Source organism: Myodes glareolus, chromosome 18, assembly GCF_982192425.1.
Source record: "Myodes glareolus chromosome 18, mMyoGla1.1, whole genome shotgun sequence".
In the NCBI taxonomy this organism is placed as follows: Eukaryota; Metazoa; Chordata; class Mammalia; order Rodentia; family Cricetidae; genus Myodes; species Myodes glareolus.
In genome coordinates, this window is record NC_142043.1 from 21384419 (window position 1) to 21399496 (window position 15078).

Sequence of the window (15078 nt, forward strand, 5' to 3'; positions counted from 1 at the left end):
AAGTGATGCATGTACTCAAGAAGCTGAAAAATGCAGGTGCTGACCAGAGTGGGAGAGGGACAGTTAAGAGGAGAAGCCTTGGAAAGGGGCTTTTTCCTCATTGCTCCCATGGTATCCCCAGTTATGTGAGCAGCATATAGAAAGCTAAGACGGAAAGGAATGCTTCAAAGAAGAATGAACTGGCTTCAGGTCCTTTCCACCTGGGAAGAAGCAGGTCGAGGTCAAGTGCAATCAGTGTGGGACACTAACAAAGTGAAGAAAGGTTTATTGTGGTGGGAGCCTGAGTTTGCCTTGAGTTTGGATGTTATCTGATCTCTTTCCTAATCAACAGCATTATCGCCTGCTCTTAGTGGATCTAACCTGCAGAACTTGCTGTACCAATCAGGAGTCATAGTAGCTCTTATAGAATGTCCGTGAGAGCCCAGCACAGTGCCATGGGATCTCTGTATAGATAAACTGATGCCATCAGGATTGGCTGTTTATGGAATCGTTTCTTTTAATAGAAGGTAACTCTTCGAGGTAAGGCCATTATTTTCCTTTTTGTACTCCAAATATTTAATTTTACAACTTAAGTCCTATCTGTCCACTCATTATGAAGTCATATACGTCAGCCTAAAATTTTAGGAAAGCCAGCAAAAACAAAAAAACAAACAAAAAAAAAAACAAAACCATTAAATCTTAACAAGTGTGCTTTTTAAAAGGCTTAGATTTTTTTTTCACTTTTTGAAATTATTAGACAATTACATCATTTCTTCCTTTACTTCAACCCTCTAAAGGCTCCAATATGCTCCCAAATTCTCTGTCAAATTCATTCCCCCTTTTTCCTCGGTGTAAACCTGAAATAATAAGACATAGTAGCCTTTTAAGACTTGAAAGGAGATATTTATTTTCTTTTCTGGTCTAGATAAAGAATCCTAAAGCTACCTCCAGCTGCCTCTGGTGTCGACGGCATGTTTGACCTCCACCCTCATCCAGCCATATGTTAATAAAAACATTTGAAACAGCTTCCCTGATAGTTTGCTGTCAATGAAACTGAATACAGCTTCAGCCTCTTTTCAACCTAACATAATAAATAAATTCATCCTTTGTAGGCCAATCAATTTATCACTCCGTGGGCAAAAGCCAGACAATTATTTTTAAATCACAGATAAATGCTGGTGTGATATCTTAAGGTGCTTGTTCATGTCAGACATGATATTGATACCACAGTGTGAGCTAGGTAATGGGCTAGTAGGGAAAGACTGAGAGAAGGAATAGACACTATGACAAGAGGCGCAAGAATTGATACTTCAATATGTCATATAACTTGAAATGATTTGTCAACTGGACAACAGAGTTGCCTCTTTTATTAGCACATTCAAACAGCAGCAGAGAAAACAACCTTCATTCGATTCTTACTGAGATTTATTGTTTTTAATAATGCCACTTTTCAGAAGTATAGTCATGTGCTCACTTAGACAGGCTGACAAAGTGAATACTCATATGTAATGCAAAGTACCTCTCAGGTCATAAGTTCAGACATATATAGTGCAGTGACAGGTCAATCAAACGCCCGCAGCAGACAGCAAACCCCAGCCTCCCTCTCCCATCAACTGGCTCTCATTTTGCACCAAAGAACCCACAATGGAAAGCTGGCAAAACATAGAACACAGATGGCTACTGACTGACATGAAAAGTAAATTTTATTAAACATGTTTACATACATGAGTGGGAAGTTCATTTAAAAGCACAGGGGAGTGTTAAGACAAGTGGTCAAAATAGAAAGATACTACCCAATTATAATCAGTTGGTCGTTGGCCACTAAGACAGAACGGAATCTAGTAGAAGTGCACCAATTGCTTCGGTTCTTCCTGCACAGCATGGTGAGTGGTGGTCAATCTGTGCCCTGTGGAATGATGGGCTGGTAATTCTGACATGTGTAAATCATAATAAATAATTCACTTGGTGCAGGCAGTATGTCTATGGATTAAAACCTAGTGTGTACACAGTGTCTACATGTGTTACAGCCCCACGGGAGGAATCTACACCAAAATATTTATTAGAAGGAATTTGGTCTGTACTACATCACGTTTTCCAGAGGGTAAAAAATAAAGTCCATCTATAGACATTTCACCCCAGACCCACATACTGAGTCTGGCTAAAACCTGCAAAATGTCTGTAACAAAAATGGATGGCTTAGATTTCTTGATTATTTCAGTATATTAATTAACGAGCAAACTGTACAAGTACATGCAACAGACAAGCTGGCCTATGTGGAGCTAACATACATTATTAAGTAACCTTTTGTCTCTTTGCTTTTTTCTTTCTTTTTCATTTTTTTTATACAAAATATGCATGCAGCTTTGGACAGCTCCAAGTCATGCTGCTCGAACTGGGAAATCACAAAAGTTGAACGACTCATAAAAGGAGGGAGAGCATTATTGATGCAGCTGCAGGGCCAGGCGCCTGCAGCACATACACAGAGGGTCACAAGGGGGGATCCAAGGCCAAGAAAACCCAAATGAAGGATATGCAAATTGGAATTTGACTGTATTCTTTTTCTTCCCCCAAAAGTAAGATCTTGTGCATTAAAAAAAATCAAGCTTTGTGCTTGCATTGACCTTAAAGAAATATAAACTAAAATCCAATAGGAACATTAGTTTAGTGCAGAGTATATGACCTGGAATTTCCAGTGCAATAGTAACCAGCTCATACCATGCTCTTTCCAGGGCAGATGGGAGAGTCTACACCGAGGCATGGCTGAGAAGCCTGGGCATCGCTGAAAGTGTCTTAGGCTCCAATCCACTTTTAGTCACCATTTTGGGAAGTTGAGAGTATGGTTCCTACATGTGAGCATCTTTTTGTTTTGTTATCTGGAAGTAAAAGGCATTGCAAAATGGTTTCTGACGCTTTACTATGTGGCTAGCCTTCATCCCCAGCATTAGTTGCAGATCGACTTGAAAGTCTTTCATGACAACAATGGAAAACATGAACAAATTATCTGGAATGCAAACAGATATGCTCTTCATTGAAAAAGGGATTCTGTGACTACCAGTTTGGAAGGTGAGCTCTTTTTGGAGGGGTGGTGAGTGGTTGTACATACAAGACTTGGAAGAACTGTGAACTGACTGCCAGTGATACTCTTCCCTGGCTTCACCTCACCCAGCTTTTGAAAACGTTAGGGGGAAAATGCTACAGAAACTGCTTCAGCCCTTTGTGGTGCTTTTGGAAAAAAAAAAGGAAGGGCCTCTGTTATCACCACTAACCCTGTTATGACAAAGCAAAGGGGAAAAAATACAAAAAAAAAAAAAACCAAAAAAATTAGTGGAAACCACAAAGACAGTGAAGACAGAAACAAAGACAAGGGGAGAAAAGAAACCAGCAAACAGCACACAGGTAACTAAAGCACACAGACAACTAAACAACCTTAAACACCAGGGAAGTAACCCCGCTTGTGGTCTGTGCAGAATCGTGTGACGTATAACTTTTCAGAGTGAGAGTTTCCAGTTTGTTCTATTTGGTGTGTGTGTGAACTGGGCGGTTCCTCTTTTTCTATTTGCTGGAAGCATCAGTGACTCTCAGGAGCAAGTCTTCTTACTGTGATCTGAATGACTGCCTTGTTCTGCCATATGAAGCCATGTTTTAAACAACAATTGGGACATAACACCGAAAAACTACTACAGGCAAAACACAAGTTGATTGTCTGTCTCCAACAATGCTCTTGATCATGAAATATCTGGTTCTGATAATTATCCTGAAATGTGAAGTTTGGTTGGAAGGTTAAGAGTTTACTATGATCGGATGCAGGGAGGCCCAGATGAACTCTCCAGAGATGATTGGGAAGCCCGGCGGGTCAGGGGAGTGAGGGTGGGGTCCACCAGTGACGACGGAGGGAACAATTTATACCATCCAATCACCATGCTAGACAGATCAAGTTCTTCCAACAAGATTTGAGCCACACCCATAAAACACTTGTGGTCCATTCTTCCATAGTCACCCCAGACGATCACCTGGAGACAGAAACACAATGTAATTTGAACTTCTTTTTTCCACATGTGAGAGGGTCACAACTCCCATTCTGTAAAAGCGTGGAGAAGGTAAAGGTTAAGACACAAGATTATTTATGAGAAAGCATGCAGACAAATATCTACACATATGTTTAGGTCAGTACTGCCTTTACGGACCTTTCATATAATAAATAATGACCAGGCTCTAAACACTTTTACTATTAACTAGACTGGTGTCAGACAAGCCTTCCAGTACACACATTCTTGGGTTCTGCATTCTAATCCTGGGGTCATCTATAAACATTCGGTTGTAAACCATTCACCCCACGAAATCCTGCTTTCTCTGTGTACACTGACAAATTACTTAATTTCTGTGATCCTAAAATATTTTTTTACTATAGAAATAATGATATTTAGGGAACAAAGGTGTTAGAACCTTTAAAAGAGGTATGTATGGAAGTACCTAACAACAGTTATCTGTTGGTCTTTATTCTCTTTCTTCTACATTCTTCCATTTTATGGCTTATGTCTGATATTGAGTAATGGTCATTCAATTATTGTTATTATTTTTGCCATGGTATCTTTCTCTCTATGTATCTATCTACCTACTTATCATATACCTATAAGTTTATCTATTATCTGTCTGTCTGTCTATCTATCTATCTATCTATCTATCTATCTATCTATCTATCTATCTATCTTACTATCTGTCTATCTATCCACCCATTTCTATCTATCCACCCATCTCTATCTCTATATCTACCTATGATCTATCTATAACCTATCATCATCTTTCCATCTATCACCAAACTTATCTACCATCAATATTACCTACCATTAAACTCTGTATAATCTATCTTCAGTATGGCTATGGCTATGTATCAAGAAGAGAAAAAAAAAAGTGACAAAGAGGTCAAAGTTTGGAGAGTGTAGAGCCAAGGAGGGGAAGAGAAAGACATTAAATTTTGTTTCCTTCCACTACATATATCAGATACTGCTAATACTATAGATACTACTTTAGTAAATTAGGCTTTAGTGAATTGATTTTCCTCAATGCTCTCCATATCTTTAGTTAGACCAACAGATATCACCATAACCAGCTGAGAAAAGTGTTACTGACCTGAAGAACTTTACCCTGTGGACTTTCATCAAAAACAAGGGACTGCTGATATAAAGGGTCGAGAGTTTTCCGTGCAATTCTTGTCTTCTTTTTGGCAATACAGGCTCCATTTTCCAAAAGATAGACTTTCACATAGGGCGCTAAACAAGGGTGAGCAGACATGTATGAATGTATTGCTTGAACTAACTCTGTGTTGATGAGTTGATGCTTCCTTGGGGACTTGGAGATTTTTACTATCTGGACATTTTCATAGGTCTAAAACCTCTATGTACAATCCATACATACATCACCACTACTGCATCCTTCCTCATTTCAAGGAAATTCAGTGGTCTTGACTCATTTACTTGAGTCAGGACTGACATTACAGTACAGTAAACATCTTAAATCTCAGTGTTTTGTGTTTTCTTCTGTGGTTTTAGGTATGCAGAAAAACTATATGGCACAAAGAATGACTAGAATTATATTTTTTAGAAAATAACAGCATTTTCCTAGTACTTTTGCACAATGTAATTGTGAAAACAAAACCCAGATCCTTTTTTTTATAAAATCAAAGATCACAGAAAATTGCTCTTTAAGGAAAATGATTGCTTAAAGCAAAATCCAATTTCAAATGCATTATTTTCTCATCCTTTAGCTAAGATCAATTAGAAAGCAAAATGCGACAAAATTTTCAGGATTTCCCATATCTAAGCTTTACCCAGGCACTGGAGAGATGGCTCAATAGTTAACGGCACATACTCCTCCTGCAGAGGACCCAGGACCAGTTCCTAGAACTCACAGGGTAGCTCACAGCTCACAACAACTGTAACTCCTGTTCCAGAAGGTCCAGTGCTCTCTTCTGGCTCCTCTGAGCACTGCATGGATGTACAGAAGTGCATGCAACTCAACATGCACGTTAAAATAAACATAGCCAAGAAGAGCCCCGTTCACATGAGTGCTACTTTTCCTTACCAGGGGTAGACTTGGAGCCAGGCTTCTGTGTAAGGCTCCGGGCTCTGATAACTTCAACCTCCAATTGGCCCTTTTTATCCTCCATTCCGATTTGGATATCACCTGAAAAAGAAGACAAAAGACAATCGCAGCTTCTGTTCAAATCATGAGACGAGGAAAAAGGTGGAGGAACGTTGGTGGATGCTGAAGTGTGGTTTCTGCGGTTGTTAATATGAACACCACCATATTATCCAAGCCAATGATGTATGGCATCAAACTTCTACGAGCACTGTACGGCATTTAAATGTTGGGGACTAATATGATGCACATTTTGTAATGCTATCATATTAAGTATGCTCTTCTTCATTCCAAAATTATTGTAAGTTTTATAAAACTGTGAATTAATATGGAATTTCGTCAAATGTGCTTCTGTATGTTAATATGGGTATTTTTCTCCTTGATGAATGAGGTTAATTACATTCTTTTTTCAGGTATTAAATCAACTATACATTTGTGATAAGAAGTTGGTTGTAATATCATGACTTTTAATATTGACACATTTATGTTGTTTGAGTTTGTAGAGACTTTTTGGAAGTATGAGTTAGGAGGGGAAACTACTTTGGGATGTATTGCATGAGAGAAGAACCTATTATCAATTAAAATCAAACTTCTGGTTTGGGAATTGTATTTAATCACTGATTTTGAAAATATGGCCTCTATCATACACTCTCTTCCCTCATTCTGGAACAATGATTATGTAAACTTTAGAATTATTTTTTTCCCTTTCCACATCTTCCTAGTTATACTTTTCATTCTTCTGTTTCTCCAATTAATTCTGGATACCTCTTATGGCTTATCATGCAGTTCATCAATTTTCTCCCTGGCTTTGTTAAAATAATGCAATCTTTCAATTCTTAAGTTAGTTACATTTCTTAGTTCTAGAAAATCAGTTTTATTTTTTTAATTTCATTATCTTAAGACTTCTCAAATTTATTCTTTACTCCTTGAGCCATATAATCTTTATTTATAGGATTTATTTTTATTTTGTGTATGTGTGCACACATGTGTGGGGGTTATGGTTATGCATGCCTTGTGACCTGCGAGCCCATAAGAATGTGTTGGATCCCCTAGAACTGCAGTTACAGCCACAGAATATGGGTTCTGAGAATTAGGGTCCTCTGGGAGAGCAGAGAGTACTCTAACCCCTGACATAATCTCTCTAATTTTTTTTTCAATCTACCTCTTTAACTTTCATATATGGACTCAGTTTGAGCTGACATCTATTTTCTATTGCTTTTGCATTTAAAAAAAAAGTTTCCCTTTTTATTTTTGTCTGATTATCTGTGCTTGATACCTGGTGATTGTATTTACAATATTGTTTCAGAAAAATGTTATCATGGTTATCATTTTATTTTAGAAATTATTTACTTTTTTCATAAACTGTGTGCAATCTCTGATCAGTTTAGTGATAGCTTAAGTAATTCTAATTCCCTATTTCTAATGATCCTCCCATTTTACATCCAACTTGCCTATATCTTTAAAGTAGAGACAAACCATCTAATCTGAACCAGGAAAAGGGTGGTCACCAGACCATACTTCTTTCACTCTGTTGTTGATTTTTTTTTCCTTCCTGTTTAAGCTTGTGTCTTGTGAATCATAACACACAACTCTTTGTGTTCCTTCAATGTCATCTATGCCTTATGCTTGAGAATAGTAAAACCTTCATTTGTAATAGTACTATACCAATCTAAACGACCTTATCAACTATAAAACTGCAGAAGAATAATCCTTACCCATGGCAGGGGTGGCGAGGGTTTGGCGGCCAACAAGCTGAGCTGGCCCCAGACCATCAAGGAAGTCACTGAACTGACTGTCGGGTCCTACTCGAACTCCAGGGAATAGTAAGCTACAGCAAACGAAAGAGAATAAACACATTTCAGACTTCTCCTCTTGGCAGGTTCTTTTTAACAGTTCTGATCAGCAGATATACCCCGGATGTTTACTCGTGATACCTATGAGTTAAGCAGATGAGGCGCAATAGCACTTGAGAGGAGCTATTAGAATTTCACCTTAAGGCCTGAGGCTCCATTCAGGAGCACTCTCTAACCATTTCTAGTATGTCAACTGTTCTAGATGCTTATAACTTAATATCATTAGCGTCACACGTGTATTCATGAGCATTAGAAGACATGAATGCAAAATCTTTACACAGCTGCTAGTATATTTAATAAGTATTATTGGACAGTTCAACTTTTTATTTACAATGAAAATATTTAATGTCTTCAATTTTGAAAATTTGTACTGATCATGACGTGTGTGTGTGTGTGTGTGTGTGTGTGTGTGTGTGTGTGTGTGTGAATGCAGGCATGCACTTGCCATTGCCATGGTTGTGTATAGAAGTCCGAGGACATCCTTCAGAAACCAGCTCTTCCTTTACACCTTCAAACTTGTGTCATAAGGCACATGCTTTCCCTATGAAGCTACCTTACAGACTGTAATTTATTAAATTTGAGTTGTTTTCGAAGGGGGTTAAATGCTGATGACCGGACAATTATGAAAACCTTGTAAGTGGTTCATCTCTTGCAATCTCACTAAACATTAGTGACAAAAGCATATAGTTCCAACCCCAAAATTCTAAAGTATGTGAAAATGCAGAAACCAAAAATGTTCTTATACACTCTCAGAAATATCCAATTTTAGAGTTAAAAAGCTTTGGTTGGAAAAATGAGGTAGAAAGAGTCCTTTTTCTTTTATGCTGAGATAAAAATGAACTATTGGTATTTTAAAAACAGGAAAATGTAAATTCTTTTAGGTAAAAACATGTCAGGTTCAAAGCATCATAAAGCTCAGAAAAGCTAGGAAAGAAATTGGGGAATCAGAAATCAGTTTCTCACATCTAAATTTTCATTCTGCTTCTGGTGGCAGTGCTAGGCCACATGTTTCCTATATGAAAAAAAAGTCGTTAAATGTGGCAGTTCCATACTATCTGTTCAGTGAAGGACAGCACTTTCTTCCTTTGACAGGTTTGACTAGGGATGTGTCCGCAGGTGCTTATAGAATGTCAGGCTAGAAACAGATGGAGGAACTTCCGGTTATGCGAATAAGTGACACAGTAGGAAATCCTAAACAATTCACATCCCGAGGTGCCATGCAGCAAGACGCCACTCACTTCCCCTCGGAGCTGTAGCTGTTGATGCTGCCATCCGTGGACTCCCGGCTCGGCTGTCTCACCATCTTCCGCATTTCGGCTGCCATTCCCGTTTCCGTACTCCGCTGGATGGTACTCTTTAACTTCTTGTGGCCCGACTCTGATTGAAAAGAATGGAAACAAGCACCAAGTTTTACTTAGCCAGCTTTTCCCTGAATATCAATCGACTCTGTGAAAGCAATAGTTGCTTTGCATTAGCATTAAAAGTTTAATGAGAACAGCCGTGACCAAAGAGAATAAATCTTTCTCGGAAGAGTTCTTTCGTGGAGAAGTTAGCAGTAGGTACAACAGCCCACAGCTCCAGGCGTGTCCCGCGAGCATCTCTGACCCTGTGAACGGAAGTAAACTACTGTAGTACTGCTATGGCAACTTCATTGAAAAGAATAGATCTGGCGCTCGATTGTTACATGGAAAATAACAGTGAGCAATTTCATAGGGTACCCCTAGTCTGAAACAGTACAACTGTGTGGAAGTAGATCTAAAGAAAGGCCATATCATACAAACATGAGGGAAAAACCTGATAGCATTGGTGCATCCATATATCAAGAACCTTCCTATAAAGAAATAGTATTTATTTGGTTTCTTTGATGGTTTTAACAATACCTTAATTTAGGATATATAACCTGGGATGGAATATGGGTTACCTAATGAGGTAGAACAGATGTAAACTATCTTCATTCTAAAGAATCATGACTCTCTCCAGCTTTCTGATTCAGCTCTATGACCTGTCCGGCATTTAGGGGGAGTTGTTATCATTTGAACTGTATACTAGCTCATTTCCACTGCATTTTTTTTTAAGTAGCATCTTGTTGTGTAGCTCAGGTTGGTTTTGTCCTCCTGAGGTGGCACTGACCAGCTTTGAGCTCCCAACATTCCTGCTTCAGCTGCCACATGTTGATATTTTACACATGTGCCACCACACCAGGCTCATTTCAGTTATTTATAAACTAAATTCAGAGCAATGTCTTTGATCCCTGTGCAATGCATTACCCAGTATTCTTCTCATAGCTTGACAGTGATATACATACAATCAACGCCTAAAGGTAAGACAAACTCCTAAGCTTTTTTCCATAGACAAAGTCCATATACATTTCTACTTTACCTTTTATAGTTGTATAATTTAAGACTCATTAGAAACATATAAATACTTTTTCTATAGAAGATACTCATACATACAAAAATATTCATTTGCCATTATCTTTCACAAATATGGGTATTTAAGTACACTCTTAAAGACATCATATAAATGGTAACATTTTACCCTCTCATTTTGGCCTCTGTGTCTCTTTTGCATTTTGTGTCATCAAATACATAATAAACTTTTATAACACATATAAGAATGCTGCATATTCTTATTGATGCTTTTGGTGGATTTATTACTTTTTTTACTGCTCACTTTCTTATTGCTATTTTTGCTAAAGAGAACGTATGTCTATTACAAAGTGTTAAGTATTACAGAAGCAGCAAACATTGAAGATGGTCTTTATCTCCTTGCCCTACTTCAGGATTCCTCTTTTCTCATGCCTTATCCGTCATAAAACTTCCATCTACTTGCTGTTATTTTGCAGTTAAATCAATATCTGGGAGAGCAGATGATACGTGAATTTTGATCACTGTCTTCCCTCTTGTCAGGAAAAATAGCTTTAAACTCAACAATGGGAGATTATACATTCTAGCATCAATTTTCTCATTTCAGCCAATATAATACACTAAAATGATAGCATTGCCGTATTAGATAGCAATGCAGATTTCAAACTAAACTATGTCTTCACTTATCGGCATTCCAATGATGATAGAGAAGTTTTTACAGAATAAACCCCAAGAAATTGAAAGGCTAGTGATCTCCATTGTAATTTCCAAATTGCCCTTCAAGAAAGGACGTGGCATTTACAGTGCTACCAACACTTACAGCCATGTCCCAATTTTCCCACCTGAGACTCAGAAGTTCTTTTCTTATTTCCCCTTTTGGGTCTCTTGTTTTTTCCCATGTGACTTATTTTTATAGAACATGTCTACTTACTGAGGACAGAACTTCATTCATGGCCACTGTAACTACTGTTGGCATTCAATTGTTTATATACCATGCCTACTTCTTAGGTGTAGTTATTTAAGAAATTAGGGTACTGTTAGAACATCTCTCATTTATGCCTATGAATTGGTTAGATCCTACTTCAGAGGTAAGAGAAAGCCACAGGCATACAAGTTGAATGAATATTCTAATTCAAAAATCTGAACCACCTCAAAACTCCCAGGCTTTATGGGTGCTGATATGATGTTACAAGCAAAACATTCTTATGTGATAGGGCATAATCAAAATAGAGGTGGACTAAAGGGCTTCAGGGGTAGGCAAAGTCAGTTTTCTTTAAGAATTGGTCCCTGGTATGTCAAACAAACTCCAGAAGATAGCCCACACCAAGAGAATCAGTGGGCTATAAAAAAATAGAGAAAATATGAATTTGGAGAGGGGTGGAAATGAGATATGGGGAGGAGTAGGGGGTAAATATAATTATTATATACTGTATGCATATATGAATTTCTTAAAAATTGTTTAAAGTATTATATTAAAGTTTCCAGAGTATGAGTAGAATGCTCATGAAACATGAATAAATTTCATGTTCAGACTTAGTCCCACCCTTTAGATCTAATTATGTATTTGTAAAAACCACAAAATGTATAAAAAAACCTTAGATGAATGATTTTTGGTCTGTATTATCAAAGTGTCAAGAGAACTGGAGTTATGATGATTGTTTGCCAAGGGCTTGTGAGGCAATATGGCCAGGGTGGAGTACCAATTCATACTGAAAGAGAGCCCTAGGGGAGACTGTAAATGGTGAGGTTCTATGGGGAGCTGGAGGAAAAACTGTTAAGAAGATTAACAGTTGGCGTCTTGGGTTACTGTCATTTTTCATTCCTTCATTCATCCTTCAAACAGTAATTGCTTACAAAGACTTTCCTATGGTCATACTCAATCCGAGGTGTGAGACACAGATTAAAAATATGAATGTTCTGCTACCATCAAGATTACATTGTACTTTGCATACACAAGGGAAGAAAACAACCAAGATATATTATCGGAGGCAATAGGTGCTATGAATTAACACTGGACAGAGTAAGGATACGGATAGCCATGGGGCGGAGCAGCAGTGACTTCATCTGCAAAGCCATGAAGGAGAAGGGAAGTTCCATACTGTACGTTGGGTCATGGAAACAGCGATGGGGAGGCTGAGCACGCTGGTGAGCAGTCTGCAGAGATGGTTTGTACAGTAGCTCTTGGGTCCCTGAAGTCCTCTTTTGATGATGATGTTGACTCTGGCCCAGAGATCTGCTGCCACAGATCTCAGGACTCCATGGGTATCTGGTTATCCAGGTAACCGAGTTGTTGACAGCCCAAACCTGACTTTTTTTTTTCTACTAAACACAGATTAAACTCTTTAAACATAGGTTTAAATATTTAACACCCGTTACACATTTGTTTGGCAGATGTAAAGAAGAAACTTTAGAAATGAATAACCTTTATTGTTTGTACTTTCACTTATAAATTTTTATGCATGCGTGTGTCTGAGTGTATGTGTCATGTATGTGCAGTGCCCACAGAGGTCGGAGGATTTACAGGCAGTTGTGACGATATAAGAATCAGGAGTGCAACTCAGCTCTGCTAGAAGATTAGAGTGAATTCCTAACGATGAGCCACATTCCAGCTTTAATTTGTTTCCAATTTTAAACTGACATACCAATTTTTCTAAAAGCAGGGTATAACTATAGAAATTTTAAGGGTTGTTTTAAACTCAATAATTTTCTTATTGTACATACTATAAACTTTGGAAAAAGAAAAATATTACATTTGAGAGGTAAGTTATGAAATTTTTATATTCACCCAATCCTGTAAACTCGAATAATGCTTTTATAATTTTCAAGCCTTGTTTAATTCTTAGGCGGAAAGGCAGCCAAAGAACTGACACCCACTGGTTGACTTCTTTATATTAACAAATATCAGCGAAAAGATGCCATTGGACTGAGCCTGAGAAAGACCTGACTAGAAGCTAAATAAGCAGTTTCAGCTTTGATTCTGCCTTGTTCAAATTCATAAGGGCTACCAGGGCTTAATGTTAATTTAGAATGTAAGAGCTGGAGGGATTATTGTCTTAAGGGTAACGAGGTTGTAAATAAACAGAAAGGTAATCCAGGCAAGAACAGTGTACAGTATTTATTCTGGGCCCAGCCTCTTTTCGATGCTGGCATATAGCCATGAATCAAGCGAGCCTGGTCCTAACAGGACGCACATTATAGAAGTCACAATAACTTGTTCAAATCACTTGAGTTAGCAGTAAATGTATGGCTAGAAACCCAGCTTTTGGAAACTTAGGATTGTGGTCATTCTATCATACTACAGTTTAGGAAAGCATAAAGTCTGGCCTTACCTGCTTAGTAAACAATAAATGGTTTTGCTGTAAACAGTTTTGTATATCCTTTCATATATGTATTTCCATATTCATCTGTGAAACTGCTAAAATCCCATCTGCATAGGCATAAATGCATTCAGTCATCTGCACTGATAACATCCATATATTACATTTTGTCACTATTAACATCTAATGAGGAATTATTCACCTTGTAAAGATATGCAGTCACCTTATCAAATTATGGCATGATTTTATTTGAAAATCCTGCTTTAGGTATTTTACAATTGTAAAGGTTAGAAAACAGTGCGTTTCCATATAAATCATAAACTCATGAAGAATTAGTAAAATAAGTAATGCTTCAAGTAACATCATGCTATTGTAAAGCAAACAGTTTCTCAAAGAACTTTACAAAATATGTCGTATTTTCATGAGAACTCTCTTTGCATATTTGAATATGTATGTTTTTCGAACACGTATTGGCTCATTAATTCATCATGTATTCCGTAAAGATAAACAAGCTATACTATGCCAACCATTACTCTGGTGTGAGAATACAACAGTAACAGGACAGGGTAGAGCATGCCAACGCTTATGTATGAGTGAGAGCCATAAGAAAAGGTTGGGTTCAGAGAAATGCAGACGGAAAGGACAAGACACGACACATAGAGGAAGTGCGAGTCTAAGTTTCTAAGTGTAATCACCCAGAAAGGAACTATAAGGGAAGGTATATGGAAGGAATATGGGGGGGAGGAAACAGAAGGAAGAAATACTGTAATTAAATTACAATTTCAAAAAAAAACAACAACAAGCTAAACAAAGTAAAAAAAAGTCATTCAGGCCTGATAGTATGTGCTTTAATCCTGACACTCTGGAGGTGGAGGAAGAAGAATCAGGAGTTTATCCTTGGCTATCTAATTAGTTCAAGGCCAAGACTGGACTATGTGAGATACCTTCTAAAACAAGAGTATATGTGTGTGAGTTTCCACGCATGATTTATGTGTACCACCTGTGTGCCCAGTGTCTGTGAAGGCCAGACTATCCCTTGGATATCCTGAGGCATCATATCCCATGGAAATGGAGGTACATACAGCTGTGAGTTGCCATGTGGGCTCTGGGAATCAAATTCAAGTCTTTCAGAAGAACAGACAATATTCTTCATCACTGGGCTATATCTGCAGACCCTCACAGGCTCTTTTCTGCTTCACTTCCCTCATATATAATAAAAGGGAAGAAAATAAGCCAGACTCCTAGAAAACAAGCAGCATACATTTTATTTCATAGGTGAAGTTTATTTTAAAACTTTTTAAATAAAAAGCAAGTATAGTCATGCTATAAACAAATAAGTAAGATATAAAAGTAGAAGAACACTATGGGGGGGAAGAAGAGGTCAGTAGACGGAGGAGAAGGGAATGACACATGGTATTTTGTGATGAA

The 15078-nt window shown here is 37.8% G+C and overlaps 1 protein-coding gene across 39 annotated transcripts in view; it reads right to left on the bottom strand.

Moving 5' to 3' along the window:
* Positions 1-1386: 1386 nt before the first annotated feature.
* The window catches only part of Rims1 (regulating synaptic membrane exocytosis 1), a 483725-nt gene continuing 470033 nt past the window's right edge, over positions 1387-15078 (bottom strand). For all 39 annotated transcript variants that reach the window (XM_085679438.2, XM_085679458.2, XM_085679423.2 and 36 more), the window contains 5 exons: positions 9206-9344; positions 7830-7942; positions 6058-6159; positions 5107-5246; positions 1387-3989 (listed from right to left, as the gene is read on the bottom strand). In XM_085679438.2, the coding sequence (XP_085535564.1) occupies positions 3771-3989; positions 5107-5246; positions 6058-6159; positions 7830-7942; positions 9206-9344 (713 nt within the window). In that variant the 3' untranslated portion in view covers positions 1387-3770. The remainder of the gene's footprint in view (positions 3990-5106; positions 5247-6057; positions 6160-7829; positions 7943-9205; positions 9345-15078) is intronic.